This window comes from Magnolia sinica, chromosome 1 (assembly GCF_029962835.1).
Source record: "Magnolia sinica isolate HGM2019 chromosome 1, MsV1, whole genome shotgun sequence".
NCBI classification, from domain to species: Eukaryota; Viridiplantae; Streptophyta; class Magnoliopsida; order Magnoliales; family Magnoliaceae; genus Magnolia; species Magnolia sinica.
In genome coordinates, this window is record NC_080573.1 from 127737257 (window position 1) to 127756339 (window position 19083).

The window sequence follows — 19083 nt, forward strand, 5'->3', positions numbered from 1 at the left end:
GGTGGGGCAAAATTCAATATCCCATCTAAAGATTTTTCAGCCATATATTTCTTTTGCAAAGTACGGTCTACCTAATGATTTTAACTGGCCTGAAATTTAAAATAGTAATTTCAAACAAACACGCACCTCACGTGGGCACTCGAACTCATAATCTTAACGTTGAAAACCACTCCATCTACCATTAAGAAAAGGGTGAAAACCCAAGCACTCTATCTACTACTAAGACATGGGTTGGAACCCATGTACCAAGGTTTGCCAGGACACATGCCGATCCTATTGTTCTATATATGCGTTCGGACTTTAGCCTTTAGACATGCATTTTTCTTTTAATGATCCAATTTGTTTATACAAATACTAAAGAGTCTTGTAAGAAAATCTCAAGCCTTTGATCACTCAAGTCTTTTCTCTGAAAATGGATGGTCTTTTTTTAATTTTAAGCAGGAAAAGTGGCATGTGACAGGCACATGGAGAAAGAAAGAAAGAGATGAGGTGAGAGAATGGAATTTGGAGAAGTCCTTGAGAGGTTTTTTGTGAGTTTTTGTGGGTGAAATCTAAGCCCTATAAAGGATTTTGCGGCTAAAATCTAACTGGTTTCATCAGGTCATTCACAATGGAAGGAGCAAATACTAACTTGATCCAAAACTTCCATGGCCCCTGGAAGTTGTCAATGATGAGAGTTCACTCCCATTATTTCCTATGGTGTGGCCCACTTGAGTTTTGAATCTACCTAATTTTGGAGCTCGTATTTTCTCATGAGCTAGTGAAATTGATGAATATAGTGGATGTTACAAGTACATCACAATAGGCCCACAACTTCCACGGGATCCCTACAATGGATTGCACGAAATTAGTGTCTCACGACTTTGCTGAGAGAGATTTTTGCAACCGAGATATTTCTCAGAAAGTGCAGCTAAAATCAAGTTCATCAATGGTTTTTTTGTGGATGAAATCTACACCAAGTCATCGACAAGCAACTACCACATTATTTCCCCAAAAATATCGGTACCTTCATTTGAGATGTCTTCACATGCTCTATAAATAAATAAATCCTTGCTAAGGAAACCAATTGTCAGGGAAAAAATATCCAAAAGCTACTTTAGGTTATATATAATAGAGATTAACAAGAGCCGAAATTATAGTAAGTTCTGGTAGTACCGACCTCTATACATAGAAACTGACTCGTCAAGTTAACTCGGGTTTTGAAGAGGATGATCTTGTTCAATGGTACAAATTGAGATTTTTAAAAGGTATCTCAGGCTGAATGAAACCGATTCGTTAAGACTCGGGTGAAATTAGCTCAGATCATCCCCAACCTCTCTCTTTGGGTTTTGCCTAGGGTTGTTAATGGGCCAGGCCAGCCAGATGAGCTTTCGGGCAGGCTGGGATTGGGATGGATTATGAGGCTCAAGGGTCAGGATCAGGCTTAAAAATTAAACCCCTTTGTAAACGGGCTAGACGTAGACTAAAAAGTTTGACAGCCTAGCGGCCCAGCCTGGCCCGAAAGGCTTTACCAACATCATTCTGCAAGCGCAAACCGGTCTGGTGGGGTAACAACATGGTAGTTGAGGCTCAGACAATGGGCCCCATTTCAATGTTTTTGTTATATATAAGGTCCTCTATCCGTGTTTACATCTAAAAGCTTTTTGAAACCAACGCGGTATTTGTGTGACCTCCTCCACCCGTATCCATTTGTTCCAAGAACTCTATTAGACCAACCATGATATCCATGTGACATCCATTTCATCAATCTCATGTTAGGACAATCAATCATATGAACTAAAATAGGCCACGCCATGAAAACGATGGGGACACGAGAAAAAAGTAAGAAATATCCAAAACTCAAAGACACACACAAATATAATAATATACACACGCGCACTCTTTGTGGAAGCGGATTACGTACCGAGTAACTCACTAAACTATATGGAGAAATTTAGGACTGAGGACCCCACCTTTTATCCAGCTGTTTTCATGAAACACTGCAAACTTTGTTTTGCAACTTAGACCTGCACGTACGGACAGCGAATCAAAAGAGATCAAAGTTACATGGCCCCACAGCTATGTATTTTTTATATCCACAATGTTCATCCATATTTTGAGATCCTTTCGGAGCATTATACAAAAAAAAAAAATTCATATCCAAAGATCAACTGGACCACACCACAAAGAGCAGCGGGAAAATTGATTTGCACCGTTAAAAATTTTGTAGGGCCCACCATAACATTTATTTTCCATCCAATATATTCATAAGGTCACAAAGGCCTAGATGAAGAGAAAAAATAAATTTCATAATGATCCAAAACTTCTGTAACCCCTAAAAGGGTTTCAATGGTAGACGTTCAATTCACCACTGCCTTTTACAGTGTGGTCCACTTGATAGTTAGATCTATCTTATTTTTTGTCTCAAGCCTTAGTATGAGCTCGCCAAATAGATGGACGGTTTGGATATAACATAGACCTCATGATGGGACCCACAAAAGAAAATTAAAAAAAACACAGACTGCGGCGGTTTGGCGGCAGTGCCGCGGCAATCTGGTTATTTATTATTATTATTATTATTATTATTATTGCAGGGAGAACTTTTTCTCCCTTACATTTTTCTCTAATACATAATTATGTAAATATGTATATATAAGTATATAAAAATATTTTTTTATCTTTTAATTCATTTCTTTGCCTATTTATTTAACAAGCATATCTCCTAAACTAGAATGGTTTTTTTTTTTTTTTTTTACACACACACACCCCCACACACTCACAATAGTGAAATTTCACCACCTATGGATACTCGAAATCTTAATCGGGTGTTGAAACGAGTATACCACCCAAGCAAGAGTAAGGATCCAAACTAGAATGATTTACTTAACGTACCACATATGATTTTGGGGTAGGAGAGCTAATTTAGCCAACCAACCTAGTTATTTTCCAAGATTTCATCGGGTCGATAGTCGAAAATTCATTTCATTCAGTTCCTGGTCAATTTCAATCACTTCGCGGTCAAACTAGAAATTCAGCGGGGCAAACATGATATTGAGCGAGGCAAACTAGAAATTGAGCGGGGCAAACATAAAATTGAGCGGGGCAAACATAAAATTGAGTGGTGCAAACATGAAATTGAGCGGGGTAAACTAGAAATCGAGCAGGGCAAACATGAATTTCAGTGGGACAAATATGAATTTTAGCGGGGCAAACATGAAATTCAGCAGGGCAAACTAGAAATTGAGTGGGGCAAACATGAAATTCAACATGACAAACTAGAAATTGAGCGGGGCAAACATGAAATTGAGTGGGGCAAACATGAATTTCAGCAGGGCAAACATGAAATTGAGCGGGGTAAACTAGAAATTAAGCGGGGCAAACATGAAATTAAGCGGGGCAAACATGAAATTCAGTGGGGCAAACTAGAAATTCAGTGGGACAAACATGATATTAGCAATAACCCTAATATCGATTACACCAATATATATAATCAAAACTAGAAATAAAAACAAATTGCATAAAAACACCCCGCTCAATTTCATGTTTGCCCCGCTCAACTTTCAGGGCAAACTGAAAGTTGAGCGGGGCAAACTAGAAATTAAGCGGGGCAAACTGAAAATTTAGCGAGGTAAATTAGAAATTAAGCGGGACAAACATGAAATTCAGCGGTGCAAACTGAAAATTCAGCAGGGCAAACTTGAAATTTCAGTGTTGGCTGCTGAACATTTCAAAGGCAAAGTTGATATTATCGAGCAACGCTTGATATATCGAAGATTGAATCTCGATATTATCGAGACACTCTCGATATATATTGATACTTGTATCTTAAACCAAGCTTACCGAGCTAGAGTGATTATGTAACTTTAAGTAAAAAAGTTACTTATAATTGATCTTAAACCGAGCTTGCCGAGCTTACTTATCTACTATTGTAGGTATATAAAGTAACTTATTTCGGGATATCCAAATAGGCCCTAAAAGCCAAATACCTTACACCAGCACAAGTTAGTGACAAGTAAATATCATTTCAAGCTAGCCTTTGAGAACAGTGGTTATTGTGTTTTGAACAGTGGTTATTGTGTTTGTCAATCCAATCTCTAATATCTAATGAAAGACAACAATTTCATTAGAAGTGAAAGAAGTGTTACTGCTAGACATGTTTAAGGGTTTGAAAGGATTACACCCTGGACCATATAATACATTGTATATTGAAGAATATCATGATTATCCCAAGTTAGAGAATGTTGGAATCATTGGCCATGTATGGCATATTTTCATCTGGTAATGCAATGATTGGTTTAAATTAATTACATTGGGTATATATGGTTTTATAGGCATGAAGTACTATAGACAACTCAAGATATAATTATGTTCAAGAATGACTTCTCTCCTTATACGTGAAAGATTGAGAAGACGTAGGTAAGTGAAAGAGTTCTACAATGGGTAGACTCTCTCCCATAGCAACTACCCTATATAAAAAGCATTCAGTCCCTAACATAGACCTCATGTTTGCCCCGCTAAATTTCTAGTTTGCCCCGCTCAATTTCTAGTTTGTCCCACTCAATTTCATATTTGCCCCGCTCAATTTCTAGTTTGCCCCACTCAATTTCATGTTTGCCCTGCTCAATTTCATGTTTGCCCCGCTCAATTTCCAGTTTGTCTCGCTCAATTTCCACTTTGTCCCGCTCAATTTCCAGTTTAGCCCGCTCAATTTTCAGTTTGGCCCGCTCAATTTCTAGTTTGTCCCGCTCAATTTCCAGTTTGGCTCACTCAATTTTCAGTTTGACCGCGAAGTGATTGAAATTGACCACGAAGTGAATGAAATGGATTTTCCACCATCGACCCGATGGAATCTTGGAAAATAACTAGGTTGGTTGGCTAAATTAGCTTCTCCTACCCAAAATCATGTGGTACATTAAGTAAATCATTCTAGTTTGGATCCTTACTCTTTCTCGGGTGGTAGACTCTTAGGAGTTTCAACACGTATCCATAGGTGGTGAAATTCCACTAGTGTGAGTGTGTGGGTGTGTGTGTGTGTGTAAAATAAAAAAAATAAAAAATCATTCTAGTTTAAAAGATATGCTTGTTAAATAAATAGACAAAGAAATGAATTAAAAGATAGAAAAATATTTTTATATACTTATATATACATATTTACATAATTATGTATTAGAGAAAAATGTAAGGGAGAAAAAGTTCTTCCAGTTTTTTTTTTTTTTTAAAAAGGCACTTTTTTTCTTTTTCGTGTTTTGCTTTTGTGGGTCCCATTATGAGGTCTGTGTTATATCCAAACCGTCCATCTATTTGGCGAGTTCATATTAAGGCTTGAGACGAAAAATAAGATAGATCTAACTATCAAGTGCACCACACTGTAAAAGGCAGTGGGGAATTGAACGTCTACCATTGAAACCCTTTTAGGGGTTACAGAAGTTTTGGATCATTATGAAATTTGTTTTTCCTCTTCATCGTGGTCTTCGTGACCCTATGAATGAACTTAGACGGGGAGGATTTCTCAAAAACATCACAGTGGGCCCCCTAAAAGTTTTTAATGGTCGACGCTCATTCAACGCTGTTTCCTGTAATGTGGTACACTTGAGATTTGGATATACCTCATTTTTGGTCTCATACCATAAAATGATCTAGAAAAATATATGGACGGCATGGATGAAAAGCATACATCATGGTGGGGCCCACAGACCACCAACCATCCGCCATTGGCTGGTGGCAGGCGGAGTACCCAATCCGTTGGGTATTTTCTTCCTCAAATTCGCTGTCCGTACGAGCAGGTCTAAGTTGAAACCAAAGTTTGTATTGTTTCATAAAACCAGCTGGATAAAAGGTGGGGGTCCACAGTCCTAAATTTCTCACTTATATGGGGTCCATCGTGTGTGTGTGTGTGTACACACACAGGCACGTGCACTCTTTGTGGAAGTGGATTATGTACCGAGTAACTCGCTAAACTATATGGGCCCCATCGTGTATTTTATCCACTTAGTAAATTGTCCATCCATTTTAACAGATAATTTTAGGGCTTGATCCCAAATAATAAAGCATATCTAAAACTAAAGCAGACCACACAACAGGAAATAGTGTGAATTGAATGTCTACCATTGAAAATTTATTGAGGCCACAGAAGGCTCTGATCAAGCTAATATTTGTGTCTTACTTTCATCCATGTATGTATGATCTTGCGAACAAGTTGGATGACAAATAAACATCACTTTGGACCCCTAGCTAGGAAGGTTTCAATATTGGATATCATTATTCCCACTATTTCCTATGGTATGGTTCACTTGAGCTTTGGATATGCTACAATTTTGGGTTCAACTCAGTGTGGATAAATCACATACATTAGCAGCCGGCCCAACAGATTTTACTCAGTACGATAAAATACCGAGTAACTTAGTACGCAATCTGATTTCATTATTCGTAGACTGAATGTACACGCACATATACTATGCCTTCTTTGTCAGAGGAGCCCGACGATTCGGCCAGAAGCGATATAGGTCAGGCCCACATTTTTGTGGTCCGAACATTAGGAAGTTGGGCGAATCATGAATAAGTCGTGCCCCAACAGTCTCGCCCTTGCAATCCGTGGATGTTTGGCTCATTTAATGCATGCCGTTGGACCTTTGGCTAAGCTGTTCAGTTACAAGGCCCCATCAAGGTGGTTAAGCTTGTCTGAAGGAAGGAACACCATCCTTAATGGTCCCTACTAGATGAATGGTCTGGATAACTTAAAGTAGGTCCCTTCTGGTGAGTTCAACGTTGAATGAGAAACACTCTTATTGTGATCCAGCATCACGTAATCCCTCATCAAGACCTATGGTTGGTTTTATCCAAGCCATTGATTTGATGGCAGTCATCATAGATGGACCATGCTCAAAATATCTCCTCAAACTGGTCAATTCTATTGTTAGGCGCATGCAAATACATGGTGGAAAGGAAATGCCCCAATAAGCTACATTCAATAGAGGAAAGACCAAAGATTTGATGGCAAAGAAATTTGGGCTTAATAGATTTTTTGGTTATGATACATCCATGTGGGGCCCATTAGATCAATAGCTTGGATAAACCCAAAAGGGGCTTACACGTGGGGCCCATAAGATCAATAGTTTCTGTTTGCAAACAGGAAACTCTGAGGCAGCCTCTGTGAAGATTTGTACTACTTTGATTCATGCAATAGCATGCATATAATATAATATCATATTGGACATGGGATGAGTGTACGAGAGAGAGAGAGAGAGAGAGAGAGAGAGAGAGAGAGAGAGAGAGAGAGAGAGAGAAGAATAATAAATATAACTTGAGAGAGAGAGAGGAAGAAGAAGAAGGATAAATATAACTTGATCACAAAGTCAGTATTTTCGTGCTTCCACATGATCGTTACTGCCCGGCCTGTTGATCTGAAAGTTGATCCTTGGATTGCAGCTGTTGGTTCTAGCAATCTTTGATGTGGTCAGGCTCTTAGAATTCCTATATTGGGAACTTCTCCTTGCAATCTCCCTCATTGCACCAGCCAAGGAGAGATTTGGGTTGAGTCTTGCAGTTCTGTTGAACTTCTTACAAAAGTTCATGTGAGAATCCACAGCTTCTTCCATGGCTATCTTTGGAACTCTATTCATATGTTCTTTCACAGCTTCTGAGCATAGTCCACAAACCCATTTACCATAGTACAAGTCCTTGATTTGGCCAATGTAGGCAGGAGTGCAATCCTCAGAGAGCCCACAACACTCACATTCAGCCTTCTCAACATCATTAATTTGGACACTGAGGTTCATATTCTTAGTAATCTTCTCCACTTCAGGTGTGATGTCGGATATGGCCTGTCTCAGCCCTTGATCATTCTGTCCAACAATACAACAAAAGAAAAAATAAAAAATAAAAATCATTAGCTTACTAAGTAGACTAATGAGTATATTAAGCAAAGACAATAATACTACAATTAGCAATAACAACAACGATGACACCTATGACCCGCCAGACTTCCGGGCATCGCATTGGACGTGGAAAGAGTCAGGCGGCGCACACCAATCTGAAAATGTACAGTCCTCGATCATGCATTTCAAAACGGAGGGTGACCACATTCCCAGAATCCTTAAGAGGGTGGGAGATTGGTGTTCACCAACTCTCAAGTCTAAAATAAGATGTGTATGCACAATTTTAATAAGAACAACAACGAGGGTGCAACTTCAATGCGCATTGTGCACAAGAAGAATTCCGATCGTATCGCCCGCCCATTTACAGATATGGTTAGTGGAAATCTAGCAAGCACTTCAAAATGAGAATTTTCAAAATCCCATTTTGAAATGTGTGTTAAGATTCTAAACTCCATTATTGGATATTGGAAAATATCGTGCACACCAATTCGTCAAGCATACTGTTCGCATACAACCATTTTACTATAATAATAAAAATTAGGAGAAGAAGAAATACCATTGGTGGCAGGAAACTGGGTTGTCCTTCTCCGTACATTGGTTTGGATATTATGGTCATGGTCTATTTCTATGAAGTTTTCTTCATAAGAGGGTGGATTGTATGCTCTTTTATAGAGATTTCTGCAGCTACAGCTAAGAGGAGTTTAGGGTTTGAGGATGAGGAACCATTGGGCTGCTGAGGTTCTCCAAGAAATTCGTACGTTGAACGGAAGAAAGATAAGGTGTCTAGGGTTTGACTAGGCTTTTTCTGAGATGTTGACACTCTAGAGGCCCTTTTACAAAGCAAAATTTTAAAAAAAGGTCTATATATTTTGTTAGATAGAGCTGCTTGTGATTAGCTATTAAGATGTGCAAATTGCATCAATGGGCCCACCCAGTTGTCGTAACACAAGTATAGTGCTCAGGATGTGTGTGTGCTAAGATAAGGGTAAGATCATGTGTGTGATCTGCCTGGTTCATGGAACGAAGTCTATCCTACATGCTGTCTAGAAGTCATAGAATGTTATACCCGTCAATTTAATTTGCTCGTGACTTGCTCACGAGGGACAATAGGATAATCTAAGATTACTAGGGTTTGAACTGTTAGAGTAGATTAGGATAGTAAATTAAGATAATCTAAGATTTAGGACCTTAGACTATGATAGGATGATCCAAGATTAGGATCTTAGATGATGATAATCATAGATTAGCATCTTGGTGAGTTATGTATACTACTTTACATACTATTGTTGCTAATTCAATCAAATTGGACCACTCGTATGATCGATGGTATAGATTGAATTTTCATGTGTGGGTAAAATGTGCAAGTATGCCAGAGTCTACTTGACTCAAAGTTTGACTGAACCGCTGGTGTCCCCTTGCATTAAGTTGAATAGGTTGAAAACTAAGATCAAATTTCTAGGGCCCTTTCAACCACTAATGTTTGTGCTTTTATTTAGATGATTTGTGAAAGGGTAGGGGTTAGCTCTATTGAACGAGTTCATTTTACCTTGTGATAATACATGTAAGTATACGGACTTAAGAATTTGTTCTTTCACCAATACTTTAAGGTCAATGCATTTCTTAAAGGAATAAGGGTACACATACATATTAAAGAAGACAAAAAATTATTGATTTTATTAATATTTGAAAATGGTGCTCACTATAATAAAAAAGTTATTAGACAATCAAATGAATAAACGAAAGGAAAAAGATAAATACATAATACATCTATCAAAACAGACAATCGAGCCAAGTGTGATTAATTAAATAGAAACTTAGATGATCACAATCATACACTTAAAGTTGCAGAAACTTACTTATATTCCTAAGGTACTATAGCAGGAGCTGCTATGCAATAGCTATGTGAAACTAAGCTAAACTAGGATATACTAAGAAAGATAATTTAAAGAATATGTTGATATATTTGGCATAGAGTCCCGACCCTTTCTTTGATTGTTCATTTTATAAATTAATCAGGTGGTGAAACCCTTGCTGAGGTTTCCTTGTTGTTCCTGGATCCTTCGCTCTTATATTGCAGTTTAGGATATGAGAATCTCATTATAATAAAGAAGTGTATCTAAAGTTTTATATGATCATCATGTACCCATGTTATTAAAAGGAAAATTTTACGGGATAATTATATATAAAACTAGACATGCTTTATGGGATAGAGTGTACGGCAATTAAGAAACACGTTCAATATGGGATGTAAGATGCTAAAATGAGGATGATAAGATGGACAAGTGGCAAGACATAGAAGAATATAATTAGAAATAAATGCCCTTGAGGGTCATCACCATAAGAATAACGTGAGAGTAACATAATTATCTGGTTCGAGTGTGCTTCCGTTGAGTTGGTGCTCATGCGATCGAACACTGAATACACTACTATTAATACGCATGCATCTACATGTATGTGTATATATATACATGTATGATTATGTATTATTATACATCGATCAATGGACATGTGTGAGCTGCACTCATATGTAAACAAATCCATAGGTACACGTAAAATCCACACATACTCGTTTGCATCATGTATTTTGTACGTCTTCTGCATTCCTCAATGTCTAAAGATGTAACATGATTAGAGCATGGATGGCTGAATCAATGCATGGGCCATTTGAAATCTATATACGGGTTTTTGAAGTGAGTCACCTATCACAAAACCCCCCACCATATAGAATTAGGAGCAACCTCACCAAACCCAAAACTTCTAGCCAGAGCAGGACCTAAACATAAACAGCAGAAGTACTTCTGCATACATCAACGACAGTTGGAGAGGCTACCTTCAACTACCTTCCGGTCTAATGGTTGTGATCTAAGGATTCTAACATTGATGGTTCATATGCTGCAAGACCCAACACTCTATGGTCCGGATCACTCAACCATTATGGGTCCCACTTGTACAAACTGAGTCCTATCCTCGGGATGACATCTCCAAAACAAACACAAGCAATGGAGAGAGGATAGAAAGTGTTCAAGACGAATATGGAGCATCATACTTCTTTTTTTCCTATTGAAGTGAGGTTGCATATGAGTCGGATTTTGGCATTGAACTATACTTGGCTAGTTTCGTGGATTAGGTGTTAGCCTTACAGTGGGGCCAATATTAATGATGTGTTGTATATCCACGCCGTCCATCCGTTTTTCCATCCCATATTAGGAGGTTGTCCAAAAAATTATGAATATAAAAATCTCAAGTGGACCACACCACAGGAAACAGTGTTGATTGAAAGCATACCATTAAAAACTTTCTATGGTCCATGCTAATGTTTATTTTTCATCCACCCCGTTGATAAGGTCAACCGTACCTGTATGAAGGGAAAATATAAAGATCAGATTGATTTGAAAGCTTTTATGGGTAACAAAAAACTTTTATTGGTCATTCACCACTCTTTCCAATGGTGTGGCCCACCTGAGATTTATATCTTCTTAAATTTTTGGATCAAGTTTTAAAATGAGATGTAAAAACGGATGGACAGTATAGATATACAAAAAATCATCAAGGTGGGCCCCACGCGTTAAGGGTAACAACCACTAAGGTGTTACTCTAATCCGCTCCACTTGTTGTAGCTATAGTTGCCATAAATGGCAAAATGGGATGTGAGAGAGAGAGAGAGAGAGAGAGAGAGAGAGAGAGAGAGATAAAAACTTGAAAAAGTAAAAAAGAAAAACACATGCCATCCGTGTGAAGGGAAGAGAAGAAATGGAGGGACCACCACAACATGACCCAAAATGGTCCCCCATCTATTCCTTTTGATGGTAGAGATTACCCTATTCTTTCCTTAATTGGATGGTAGAAAAGTAGCCTTCCTCGTGATTTTTGAACAATATCCAAAGGAAGAAGAAGAAGATCTACGTTCCTAACAATTCAAAATCCACGTGAGCTAAGCATTCCAAAATCCGCAGCCTTCAATGTAGAGAAACCGGTCCAAGAAAATCTCATCAAGTGGACAGCTGTAACCCTTCAATGAATGACCCACAACCGATGGTTAAGATAAGAAACAAGGAAACGGTCCACATTAAACTGAAATAAGACCAAACACTGGATGACCAGGACACAGTCCAGAGAATTGTACGGTTGGGATCTCCCATCTGGGATACTTTTTGGCCCATGGGCCATCCACACAATCGTTCATAATATCAAGGGTTTGGATAGTTAAAACCATAGACACCAATGGTGCCAGCCCAAAACGTGAGCATCCCGAGTAAATTTTTAGTGAAAGCTAGGTTTTCAATTCGTCCAAGTTGGAGGATAGTTAAATGATTCAGACCATTGAAATGAAGGGTCTCATATGTTGGGGATCTATGGAAGCACACAGAGATGAATCAAGTAAAGTATTTCAATGATACAATCAAATCTAATCACAAACACTCTATATTTAATATAGAAAAACTCTTGTGGAAAAAATCACGGCACAAAGCCATAATAATGCAAGAGATAGATATTACTTAATTCGAACAAGTGTCGAATCTCCTCAAGCTATGCAGTTAAAACCCTTAGGAATGAATTTAAAAACAACCTAGAACACTTCTCTATATCTTCAAATTTCAATTACACACACACACACACACACACATATATATATATATAACCTCTATAGAGTCACAATCAAAATTGAAAACAAATCTCGCACTTACACAATTCTATGCATGCGCTTGATGACACCTTCGATGGTATCAACATGTTTATCAATAACATCGAGACATCACCGAAACATTCCAACAAGAAATCACCAAAACATTTCAACAAGAAATCATAATTTTTCGAATCTTTTCGATGGCATCGAGCACTTGTTTGATGGCATCGAGCAGTCTGTCAAAGATACGGACAAACTCTATTATACTCACAAATTTAAAACATCAACAACACAATATAAATGACCCATGCACCAAAAATACTATGGATTAAAATATTATTTGATTCAACGTGAACCGTTGGTGCATTTTATTGGGTCATTGGCTAGGGTGTTTGGAAATCACGCACGTTGGTTAATATTCCATGCATCGTAGTAATTGTAAACGTTGCATGCATGCATGGTTATGGAGCCCACTGTCTATACGATCATTATGTCCGTGTGATTTTGGTGCAATCTAGGCCCTCCAAATAGACAGCCAGGATGATATATATGATCATGCAGCTAGTTGGCCCCATCATGAAACCCTCAACTGCAAGAAAGGCAAAATCACATCAACGACAAAGATCATTCATACCAATGGGTCGATGGGGGTTCCATATCTGTCCCAATTATCAGTGTGGAAAGCCCATTTTTTAATACTTGGTTCGGGTACAGGGGTTGGGTCCATGTCAAATAAGCCAGATATCTGGTCGGGTCTATATGTGGAGATAGGATGAATTTGGGCCAGTCTACACCAAGAGGATCAGGAACTGACAGATGGATCGATACATATGGTTTCAATCATGGATTGATGACTCGGACAAGCTGGATGCTTGTTTGGTTGGACCGGATCTGGTTTTATGTCAAAGCTGCCTGAGCCCGACTTGCAATCCATTATCCTGTGGCCTGATCTAATCCGACCCATTTATTTGTAATCGGGTCAGACCGGACCAACCCCACCTGACCCGGTGCCACGGTACTCGGGTTTAAGAATTGAATATGGACTTCAAGGGCTAAGGTATGATCAAACCATCTATCAGATGCATCACTTCATGAAACCCTTGGGACTAAAAAATCAGCCTCATCAAAAACTTAGGCGGACCACAAAAAGAAGGGAACAATGTGGGAGGGTATGCCCAACCATGCTCTTCACCGGAGTCCACCTGAATTGCGAGACAGCCTGATTTTTTTTGCATGACCCTTCATCGAAACAAGATGAAGGGTCAGAATGGTCTGGATTGTACTAAAAAAAAAAAAAAACACGGTGGTTCCTAATCAAATCAAGGGTGGACGTTCCTTTGGTGTGGCCCACTTGTATCATGGATGGATCTTATTTTTGAGCCCTTGGCGTTTAATGAGGTAATACATGTGATGGACGGATTGGATGACGGTCACACATCACGTGAAAAATGTTCTGACAGGTTGGATAGGTGAATACCCATGACCTGTCCATCTATTATTGGGCCTGAATTCAAACCCAGGCGGCCCATAGCTTCCAAAAAGGGGCTGCTCTTAGTCGGTGACGTTATGATCTTGTTTGTGGCCCATCTATATTATTTTGTGGGCCTAAAAGTCATCTCAAAGCCCATCCAATCCTAGCTTTTGGCTGAGTTAAGTTGGAGCTGGACCAACCAGTAGAAGTCACTGTCAGACCCGTTCATGATATAAGAAGGTTATCAAGACAGTGGATTGTAGATACATGTATTGAACTGGCATTGGTTTTGAACTAGTGGTGCCGGGCCAGTTGAAAATTTTCCATTTAGCTCAGCTCGGGTCCAGTCCATTGAAGCATGCGGATTGGGTACTACCTCCACATGTTACTGGCTCTGCACAGACAGGGGTTCTGATGAGCCAACATGATGTATGGTTTTTATCCACACCGTCCATCCATTTTTCCATATCATTTTAGAGTATAGGATCAAACATGAGGTAGATCCTAGGCTCAAGTGAACCACGCAGTTGGGATTAAACGTTTACCGTTGAATACTTCTTGGGGGGCCACAGAAGTTTTGGATCAAGCTGATATTTGTGTTTTCCCTTCATCCAGACCTATGTGACCTTATGAACAGGTTGGATGGAAAATAAACATCACGGTGGGTCATAAGAAGGTTTACATGGTGGGCGTCATTATCAGCGCTGCTTCCTGTGGTGTGGTCCACTTGAAGCCTGATCTGTTTCATTTTTAGTATTATACCCTAAAATGATATGGAAAAATGGATGGAAAGTGTGGATAAAACCCATACATCACAGTGGGGCCCTCAGAGCCCCTGCCCGTGTCGAGCTCGGTACACTCCATTGACAGATCTAGTGGGTATCCAGCCCCCATCAAAATGGGTCCATGTGGCTATGGTAAGATGATCTGGACTCTGACAGCTCTGCCTATACTGGCAGGAACCATGCAATTAACACATTCAACTGTAGGAACTTTGTGAAAGATCCAAGTCGTTCAACATGGGAGCCTTGTTCTTAATATCCACTAGCCCAAAGATCAAGCTAGCAATGGCAGCTTAGAAGAAATAAATGGCAAAGCAAAGTAGATGAGGAACCACAAAACTTACATGGTTCGTCACCGTTTTTCTTTACTATGCAGAAAAGAAACAAGCACAAAGGAAGCCCACTTGCATGCAACGTGACGATATACCATTGAATAGAGCTTCATATTCCGTGTATATGGGACATAAACATCATGATATTGTAGCCTTGAACTCTAAGGGCACGTAAGTAACAACCAAAGTTGGGTTTCGATGAACTAATTTAGATAGATTTATTGGAATATGTCTATCTAAACACATTTATTATATATATATATATGTGTGTGTGTGTGTGTGTGTGTGGGAAAAGGTACTATGCGCTCGAGCTGATGGGAACGTCCCATGAGATCGAGCTGTGTGGGTCCCACCGTGATGCGTTTCGAACATCTACCCCATCAGTCAGATGCAACATTCCATCGTGGGCCTAGGTCTCAAAAATCAAGTCAATCCGTGATTTGTGTGGGCCACACCACGTACAGAAGTGGAGAGGGGCCGTGCACCATTAAAACATTCATAATAATTTTTTGGGCCTATCGAGATGTGGTTTGCAAATCGAGCCCATCCATTATGTGTGTCCCACTTGGATGAGGGTTCAGACCAAGTTTCAGCAGCATTCAAAACTCAGGTAGGCCCCACCAGCTTTTATATGTTTTTGGCATGTGTTCACATGATTTTAGATGGCATGGCCTACCTGAGTTCCGTATATGACTGATTTTTGGCATATCCCATAATTTAAAGGGGACCCATCAAATGTACGGTGTTGATGGTCGACACACATCACGGTGGGGCCCACACAGCTCGACCTCACGGGAGCTTATCGTGAGGTCGAGCGCATAGTACCTTTTCCACACACACACACACACACACACACACACATATATATATATATATATATATATATATATAATTTTATTATTTAATTTTATTATTTTGACAGTAGATACCACATCGTGTGTGAATATACTCTTCTATTATCTTGGTTGCTGATATTGGTGAGGATTAATGGACGATCATGGGCCACATCTATATTTGAAGTGGTACATTTATATAATTAGATGGCTTACTTGAAAATGCAAGGTGGTACATTTGGCATGTGTGTGGCATTTGGCGGTGTATTGGGGCATGATTTTGGACAATATTATCAATAAACACAATAATTGAAAATAGTCATTCATATTATATCATTCGAATTACATTATTCGGGAAATTAAAGTCCTTACAAATTACAAATAGGAAGTTGGTTAGGATCCAATAATGGGTTGGTGGGGGCCATTGTGATTGGTCTTCATAACCTCTGACAAGTAGCCCTCGTTACATTCATTTCCGTAGTCATTGTACGTCAAAGTGGAGCAAGGTCATAGTGATACCTGAGAGAGAGAGAGAGAGAGAGAGAGAGAGAAGATGAGTACGAGTCCTATAAGAGAGATAACCCTAACCCTAATGACAGCGCCACCCAAAAAAAAACCCAACAGGGAAAAAAAGGTATTGATTGCCAGGATAGTTAGTCATCCAACTAAAATACCCGTTGGAAAGGAGGAGAAATATGATTCTCCAAAAACCCTAATGGGCAAAATGTAGGAATGTTGATAACTCAACAAAAAATGACCCACAAGAGAAAGGGAGCAAATAAAGACCATTTCACCAAAATGACCCATGCACACCACCCTCCTAACAAGCACGTTCACACACACAGCCCTATGATCAGGCCAATCAACCAAGCGAAATCCGATCGCTCATTTCCCTCGTGATCGCCGGAATGCAACTCGAGCTCCTCGCAATCCCTCCCTTCATTGAACTCCCCCTATGATCTTTAGGGCTATTGGACTTAGCCCTAAATCCTCTCCCCTCCATCTGACTACTCTTCTTAAGTATCTTCCTCATAGCTTCAGCTTGATTCAAAACCGGGTAAGCCCTACCTATTCTATTAAACCTCACACATGCACTTATATGTGTACTCAAAGCTTCCTCTTCTACCCCACCATTCTTCTCTACCTCTTCCTTCACTGCCTCAGCACACAACCCACATATCCACTTCCCACGGAACTTGTCACGCACTCGCCGTATGTACTCTGGCGTGCACTCCTCGCACATGCCACAGCACTCACACTTAGCATCTTCCACCTCGGAGATGGGCGTGAGCTTCGTGTCCATCGCTTCTTTGCTCAGCTCATAGGAGAGGTCTGACACTGCTCTCTGGAGTCCTTGCATTGAGAGACCTGGAGGCTTGCGGAAGTCATTCCTAGTATAGGAATTAACAAGGGTTTCTCCGTTGGGCGCCATGAAACTTGGGAGATTGAAAGTGTTTGGAGTGTTTGGAGAGTAGAAAAACCTAATTGAAGGAGTTTAAGAACTTGTATATCTTTGTTAGTTAGTTAAGTTCCCTAGAGCTGAATTTATAGAAAATTTCTCACCTTCATGAGAACCCTTGATGCATATGTGTGTGGCCCACGGAAAGACCCGTGCCTACAATCAATGGTTGAAAAGAGAAGTCATGAATGCACTAGATTTTTCATGAAGTGGTTGAACCTGCTATCGATTTTGACATTATCATAAATAAATATTTAGCCATATTATTTTTATTTTTATAAATGGCACTTATTTAATTTCCACTCTCTTGCAACTGTCTGCATGCGCGCATACATGCACGTTCCTACAGTGGCCTCACATAATCTTGTGCCCCATGTGATCTTGGTGTGATTTTGTACGGTATATGCAGAAATTGTATAATATTGTTATTTCCGTTTTATCAACCTTCTACATACAACCCTTGTACATGTATTTAGAAGCGTGCATGGACTATACAAGCTGTGAATCTACTGTACAAGATCATTTCACGGGGCCCAAGATTACGTGGGGTCTAAATTATCTTCTCGGTATCTGCGTTCACGCACAGAAGCTTTAGGAGATCATATCGTGCATGGAATGCTTAGACATCAAATAGGAGGCTGGATCCACCACAAAACGTTGTGGCTTGGGCGTGATGTGTGGAGCCGGACGACATCTAATCTGTCTATCATTAGGCCAATCCAAAACTTAGTTGGACCACACCATGTAAAACTATAGCTAAAACCTCTAAAACCATATGGTGTGGCCCACCCATATGTTTTTTGAATGGCCTATTTTTTTTCCGTCCATTTGTCTTGGTGGGGCCGATCTTCTAAACGGAATTGATGGCATGCATAAACATGGCGGGTCCCACAAAATTTGAAAGTTTTTTAATGGTGGACGTCCCTTTTTGACTGTTCCATGTGGTGTGACCAACCTGAGGTTTAGATCAGCTTGATTTTTGGGCTCCAATTAGAACATGAGGGGGCGCGCATGATAGATGGATTAGATTCCATGCACACATCAAGCTGTTGGTTAAGGTCACTTACAAATGCCATTCCAAGAACTCAATAGTGTCTAAGATGGGTAACAATAGAGAACACTCTAGAAGTTTCTAGTGTATTTTCTTGTGTACTTCTACACATGCCAGCATCATGCATGCATGTGTATGTAAAATTGAAAAAATAAATAAAAGATTACAAGTAAGAAATGAGAAGAAAATTGCAGCCGCATGATATAGTAACCTTTTTTCAAAGAAATGATAGAATCACGGAGTTCTTCTACCAGCCTTGGAAAAACACGGGTCATCTTGATAAACAACAAACGAAAATTAGAGAAGAATGGAAAATACTCTCAAATTCGTGACCTATAATGTTCTAGGCTTCAATGAAACTTATAAAAAATGTTAAAGAGTTTATTGCAATCTAAACCCTAAACCATGAACACTTGAAAATATGAACCCTTGGTTCATTAAGTGGGCTGAGCTTGTATGTTGAATCAGACTAGTCCATTGGTTCTAATGGTGTGGCCCACCTGATGAGCAGACTAGCTTGGTTTTGTGCCAGGCGATGCTTATGGTGGGTCCCACCGTTTGCATGATATGGTTGGGATGTTAGTGGCAAGGATAGGCCTGCATGATAAGTTCTAATAAAGCTGGCTATCCGTGATTAGTTCTCGTAAGATGATAGTGTTTGGATGACTGGTGGGTGAC

At 39.5% G+C, this 19083-nt stretch overlaps 2 protein-coding genes across 2 annotated transcripts; both read right to left on the minus strand.

The window, feature by feature from the left end:
- Nucleotides 1-7331: 7331 nt before the first annotated feature.
- Nucleotides 7332-7949, minus strand: LOC131249317 (uncharacterized). The gene has a single exon (XM_058250001.1). It carries the CDS (start codon nt 7863-7865, stop codon nt 7332-7334), a length of 534 nt encoding a protein of 177 aa, XP_058105984.1. The 5' UTR covers nt 7866-7949.
- An 8255-nt stretch (nt 7950-16204) lies between these two features.
- On the minus strand, nt 16205-17418 carry LOC131219092 (uncharacterized). The gene has a single exon (XM_058214118.1). It carries the CDS (start codon nt 17325-17327, stop codon nt 16758-16760), a length of 570 nt encoding a protein of 189 aa, XP_058070101.1. The 5' UTR covers nt 17328-17418; the 3' UTR covers nt 16205-16757.
- Nucleotides 17419-19083: the final 1665 nt, after the last annotated feature.

Bases quoted from the DNA above. Each gene is read 5' to 3' on its own strand.
- LOC131249317 (XM_058250001.1), bottom strand. From the start codon at position 7,865: ATGATTTTTATTTTTTATTTTTTCTTTTGTTGTATTGTTGGACAGAAT.
- LOC131219092 (XM_058214118.1), bottom strand. From the start codon at position 17,327: ATGGCGCCCAACGGAGAAACCCTTGTTAATTCCTATACTAGGAATGAC.